Genomic DNA, 6,000 nt, shown 5'->3' on the forward strand with positions numbered 1-6,000 from the left:
TATTGGCCAAACTTCTCATTCAGTTATCAGTTGAAGGTTGGAACTGGCAAAACCCTGGTCCAGACCAGACCCAAGTGTGTGTTGGGAGCTCGAGTTCAAGACCGAGACCGAGAAAGAGAGGATGAGGACGGAAATCGGTCAATTATTGCCTGGTCAACTATCAGCAAAGAAGTTGTGTGACATATTATGCTTTTGGCCTGATTGGAATTCCAAATGGAATGGCAAGACTGCTAACCAGTGCCGTGGATGTAATGGCTAAGCCAGGCCAAATGGTAATGAGACTTGACAACAGAGCTCTCTCTGTTGTTCTCAACTTTTCCTGAGGTGAGACCTTATGGTACGGTGGTCTGGCCTACTAACTAAGGATATGCAAAAGCCAATATAATGATACATGGATATATTGTGATCGAGGCTAAAGGAGTACATATATACATATGAGCGAATATTTGTATATATAAAAATCTGCACACATATGTAGATAAGGATAGTAATATATACATGTTGAGTGTTGAATCTATCAAAAGTTTAAAACAATTTCCCAACATTAGCTTGTTCATCTTAATTCCGATCTCTGATTGATTAACCTTAATGAACGTTCTGTATCAGTAGCGCATTCTTTGAGTTGGCCAATTGATTTTACAGATCCATAACCAGGAATAAACTTTGATCTTTCTATAAGTCTAATTTCTAAAAATTAAACAACAAATTAAAAATACCTAACAGTACATTTAGGTCAATGAAATGTCATGCATTAATTCACATATTGGAGAGTAGATTCTCTTCAGGTTCCTCTAATCTGTGTTTAGTTTCCCTTGATCGTTGTAGAGTAGTGGTACTCCTCTCTCGATTCTCTGATCTGGTCGGAACTCATTTTTACAGTTTTGCACGATGTTCTACTGTGGTCGCTGATTTTGCCTGACTAATAATAGTCACCATATTCTTAATGAATAAAATTACCAGGCACGAGTGATAATGATCGCGACCGAACTGAACCGTCTCGAGCAGTCCCATGTTGGTTAAGGCAAACTATTTCAATGTGAAAAGCTGGCTGAACGTGGCGCGTTGAACGTTCTTATTGATTATGATTGATATCATACAAAACTATACGATCCGATACCGACCATCCAAGAGAACAGAACTTAATAGAACAGTGTGGAACTGGAACAGCAATAGAAGCGGAACATGATTGCCGAACAAAGTGCAACCAGCGCGCTTCTGTCTCTGTATTGCTCTATTTCTTCCTCTTTCTAGATTGGGAACAATCATTATTTATCCAACATGATTTACTATCACCATCGCCATCGCGTCACCAACCAGATTTTATTTGACTCCTCTTCTGTATGCAAATTGATTAGCATTGTTTGGCCAGTCATTTTGCATAGAACTGTAGCTTTTCAGGCTGATGGACTTTCTTAATAGGTTTGTAACACTTTTCTTTTTATACCCGATACTCAAAATGAGTATTGGGGTATATTAGATTTGTGGTAAAAGTGGATGTGTGTAACGTCCAGAAGGAATCGTTTCCGACCCCATAAAGTATATATATTCTTGATCAGCATCAATAGCCGAGTCGATTGAGCCATGTCTGTCTGTCCGTCTGTCCGTCCGTCCGTCTGTCCGTCTGTCCGTCTGTCCGTCCCCTTCAGCGCCTTATGCTCAAAGACTATAAGAGCTAGAGCAACGATGTTTTGGATCCAGACTTCTGTGATATGTCACTGCTACAAAAATATTTCAAAACTTTGCCCCGCCCACTTCCGCCCCCACAAAGAGCGTAAATCTGTGGCATCCACAATTTTAAAGATACGAGAAAACAAAAAACGCAGAATCGTAGAGAATGACCATATCTTTTAGACTGCAGAATCTGAATTGGATCGTATTACTATTATAGCCAGCATCAAGAAAACAATTTCATTTTTTCTCGCCCTGTCTCTCTCTAACACACAGGTAGCATAGGCGGCTTTGCTTAGAGTAAAACATTAGCGCCTAGATCTCAGAGACTATAAAAGCTAGAGCAACCAAATTTGGTATCCACACTCCTAATATATCAGACCGAGACGAGTTTGTTTCAAAATTTCGCCACACCCCCTTCCGCCCCCGCAAAGGATGCAAATCTGGGGATATTCACAAATCTCAAAGACTATTAACGCTAGAGTAACCAAATTTGGAATCCGCACTTCTCTTAGATCTCACTATAAAACGTGTATCTCAAAATTTCGCCCCACCCCCTTCCGCCCACACAAAGGACGAAAATCTGTTGCATCCACAATATTGCAGATTCGAGAAAACTAAAAACGCAGAATCATAGATAACGACCATATCTATCAGATTGCTGAATCTGGATCAGATCAGATAATTTTTGTAGCCAAAAGGAACAAATCAATTTGCAGTGGCTACGCAGCGCCCGACGTCACGCTCAGACTGATTTTCTGTCTCTCTCGCACGCATTCTTTGTCGTGTCGTTTAATATTAGCGGCGTCTGCCGGAGGAGAGCCATACTGACTTAGTATCGGGTATAACTGTAGAGTTGCGGTGTCCGCAGCAACTCACAACGTTCCCCCTCGTTTTCTTATCGACGCACAAAAATTTTTAGACCAACCTTGTATAAATGTATCCGTATTGCACAGTAACATGTGTGTCTATATAAATCTGTTTTTTAACCACGCTTAAACCCTTAAAACTCCACCACATAAAGGGTATACACGCACAGTATGAGAACAACTTTTCCTGTTGTTAGGCACCCACCATACATATGTATGTATGTATGTACATTAGGGTTGCGCTTATATGTCAAATCGGGCTAGAACTTTACACTTTATTGTTTTATACCAAATGATACATTTTAGACCCTGAGACCCTTGAAAATTATAAATTTATAAATTTTATAAACAGGCGCAACCCTAATGTACATACACAACTAAATTTAACTTATTAAGTCAGTTTGTCTTATTTCTATCGAATGACAAATATTCTAGGTGTTGCATACCCCTCTCGCTCTCTCTCTCGGTTCCTAAAAGCGAAGTTACAGGCGAATTGTTGTATGTCCCTCTCTTCGTCGGAGTGCCCCGGTAACGAATATCCTTCTCCCCCTATCTCGAAAAAAGACTGGCTTTGTAAATTTAAACGTCAAAGGGCGACAACAGATTTTAATTGATCGCTGCATAGAAGATGTCTGTCCTTCTCGCAAGAATGACTTAGCTGCAACGATACACACAATTGTGATGGATAGACATGGCTGCCACAGAAGCACCGGCTTAGGGCAGCGAGGGCTCCACAACGACGGCGCTGCCCACTCGACGGCGATCGCAGACGGGGTGGGGCTCGGAGTCCATGAGGCCGATGGCCGTCTGAGCGGAGTAGGCTTTGTCACCGTCCAAGTACCTAACTTCGTGACCGATGTGCTGGAGGTATGCGACCGTGTGCCGGGGCACGTCCGGCTCCACCTCGATGTACATGGGATCCAGCTGGTGGTGAAGGCGGCCGGCGTTGACTGCACGCTCGATTGGCTCATGGAGGACGAAGTAGCGGAGGATGGTTTGGGCCACCGAGGTAGTGATCTTGGAGCCGCCGGCGCCGCCCACCAGCAGCTTCACATTGCCCTGGGAATCCAGTACGATGCTGGGGCAGGTGGAGGAGATGGGCCGCTTGCCGGGCTTTATGTATTTCGCCGGACTGGCAGGAATCCCGTAAATATTGATGCGGCCGGGCGTAGAGAAGTCGTCCATCTGGTCGTTGAGGATGAACCCCGTCTGGCGGGACCGTACCTTGGCGCCCAGATGGCTATTGATGGTGCTGGTCACGGAGATGGCATCCCCATTAGGGGCGAGCACCGAGATGTGGGCCGTGCCGTGGTCCGGGACGTTGGTGAAGTTGGCTCCGTAGTAGGACATATTCGTGAATGTGCGATCGTCTAGGATCAGCTCGCGTATCTGTGCCGCAAAGGAGGGATCGATGAGGTTCTCGTAGATTTTCTGAACCTCCGGCTCGTAATGGATGTCGCCCAGATTGGTGCGGTGTCCATAGGCGTGTTTAAAGGTCTCAACCAGCCGTTGCCAGTATTTCTCCGTGTTGCTTGTATACAGTGGCTCCATCACGTTCAGGATGAAGGTGAGCACGGCTCCACTGGTCGGCAGGGGTGAAGTATAGAGCTCAAATCCACCCGTGAATCGGGCATGCAGCGGCATTTCCCAGCGGACCCTGGAGAGAATCAGTAAGAATAGGCGGTATATTAAAAATATCAGAAATCTGAGATCTGGAAAGAATCTGGGAGATGGATAGTGGATCTGCGAAATGCGTCAGGGAGTAGGAGATTTAACAGGGACCTGGGAGATGGATTGGAATAGGGCGATCTGGAGTAATGATTATGGACCTAGGTGATCGATCAGATCTATCAAGAATTTTGGGAATAGATCAGAGAGATGACCAACGATGTGGGTGATGCATCCGATATATGATAGAGGATCATATATATCAGTAGTATCGATCGATTATCTAAGCGAATGGTCGTAGTCTAGAAAATCTATTATAGATCTATGAGATTGATAGTATCCATGACCAATATATCAATCCTATAGATCCATAATAGATCTTCCAAACTGCGAGAAAAATAAAACATTTATTCAAATCAGGGATCTAAAGAGACGTGCACTCACTCGTAGTTCTGCAGATCCTGCTCGGTGACGATGCCGCCCATCGACTGGATGTCTTTGACCAGCTTGGCTCCGACGCGGCCGCCCCGGTAGATGACTCCGGGACCCTCATGGGCGATTATTTCGAGTGACTCAGCCAGCATATGACGGTACATGATCTCGCCCTGCTTGTAGATAGTGTCTGTCTTCGGGTTGATGAAGATTTCTGCCATTGAAGGCTCGCTGCGGATACGCTCCTCCTCCCGCTCTAGCACGCCGGCCAAGTAGCGCGACACCTTGATGCCGCTCCGGCAGATATCAATGGTGGGCTGGAAGAGCTGGTCCCAGGGTAGCTTTCCATACTTATCATGCAGCTTCCAGTAGCCGTAGATCTCGCTGGGCACGGCACAGGAGAGCGCGCCGGTGATCTCCTTTTCCACGAACATATCCTGTGTAGCCGCCGCCGGGGCCGTCTCGCGCGCAATCAGTGTCTCAATGAAGCCCGTCTCCTTGGAGTAGATGGTGGCAACGAAGCCGCCGCCCACGCCCAGGCTGTGAGGCAGCATTACGCCCTCGCACAGCATCGTGGCAATAGCCGCGTCTGCTGCCGAGCCGCCGATGTCCAGGATGTTGCCGCCGACCTCGGCACAACCCACGCCGTTGGAGGCGACTGCGCCCATGCGGCGAGGCTCCTCGGTGCGTCCGCGTAGGCCGAACACCAAGCCTAGGATGACACCCACCGCGGCCACCAAAAGCACAATCCAGCAGACGGCGTATTTCATGCAGAAGCTGCCAGGAGGAAGATGGCATTGAGAAGTACGGTTATTGGTGCAGCAGACGAAACGACGGGGGCTTGAACTGGGGTATAGTGCCACTTGCCATCTCTTTACTCTGTCCCTCCCTACCGCTCACCCATACCCGACTAATATGTCACCGAACGCGTCAACCAGCTCCAAATATCGCATTGCAGTCAGCTTTTATCATTGACTCTGAACTGATTGGGTGCTGCGATCCAGCATACATACATATGTTATGTACATAGCTTTGGGTCTCTGCTTCGAATGTTTCGCCTAATATTTGGATATCTTTGACTGAACTATTGAGGGTAACCAGCTTGTCCGACATCTATAAATCACAGACAAATTTCCATGAACCTAAACTTTATAACCAATCTTACAGTCAGCAACAATTTGAGCTCCGGCTGACGCCAATATTACTTCGCAGTTAATTCAAGAACTGCGAACTCCGTGCTGATCTCCCGTGGAATTAGGACATACATATGTATGTATCTAGAAATGAAGCAGGTGATGAAATAACAGCGAAGCTAGTGGTAGAAACAGAATAGGAACAGAATGTGCCATAAGAATGAAAACCA

General features: G+C 46.2%; 1 protein-coding gene across 1 annotated transcript; it reads right to left on the reverse strand.

Moving 5' to 3' along the window:
* Positions 1-3,111: 3,111 nt before the first annotated feature.
* On the reverse strand, positions 3,112-5,617 carry LOC113566212 (glutathione hydrolase 1 proenzyme-like). The gene is made up of 3 exons (XM_026990884.1): positions 5,544-5,617; positions 4,650-5,414; positions 3,112-4,194 (listed from the first exon to the last, which is right to left on the reverse strand). Exons 1-3 carry the CDS (start codon positions 5,588-5,590, stop codon positions 3,252-3,254), a joined length of 1,755 nt encoding a protein of 584 aa, XP_026846685.1. The 5' UTR covers positions 5,591-5,617; the 3' UTR covers positions 3,112-3,251.
* Positions 5,618-6,000: the final 383 nt, after the last annotated feature.

Source organism: Drosophila persimilis, unplaced genomic scaffold, assembly GCF_003286085.1.
Source record: "Drosophila persimilis strain 14011-0111.01,24,50 unplaced genomic scaffold, DperRS2 tig00000622-arrow-arrow-pilon, whole genome shotgun sequence".
NCBI lineage: Eukaryota > Metazoa > Arthropoda > Insecta > Diptera > Drosophilidae > Drosophila > Drosophila persimilis.

Coding starts and splice junctions, on each gene's coding strand:
- LOC113566212 (XM_026990884.1), bottom strand. CDS start 5,590: ATGCGATATTTGGAGCTGGTTGACGCGTTCGGTGACATATTAGTCGG. Junction 5,415..5,543: donor TTCGGTGACATATTAGTCGG/GTATGGGTGAGC, acceptor TCCTCCTGGCAG/CTTCTGCATGAAATACGCCG. Junction 4,195..4,649: donor CAGGATCTGCAGAACTACGA/GTGAGTGCACGT, acceptor GATTCTCTCCAG/GGTCCGCTGGGAAATGCCGC.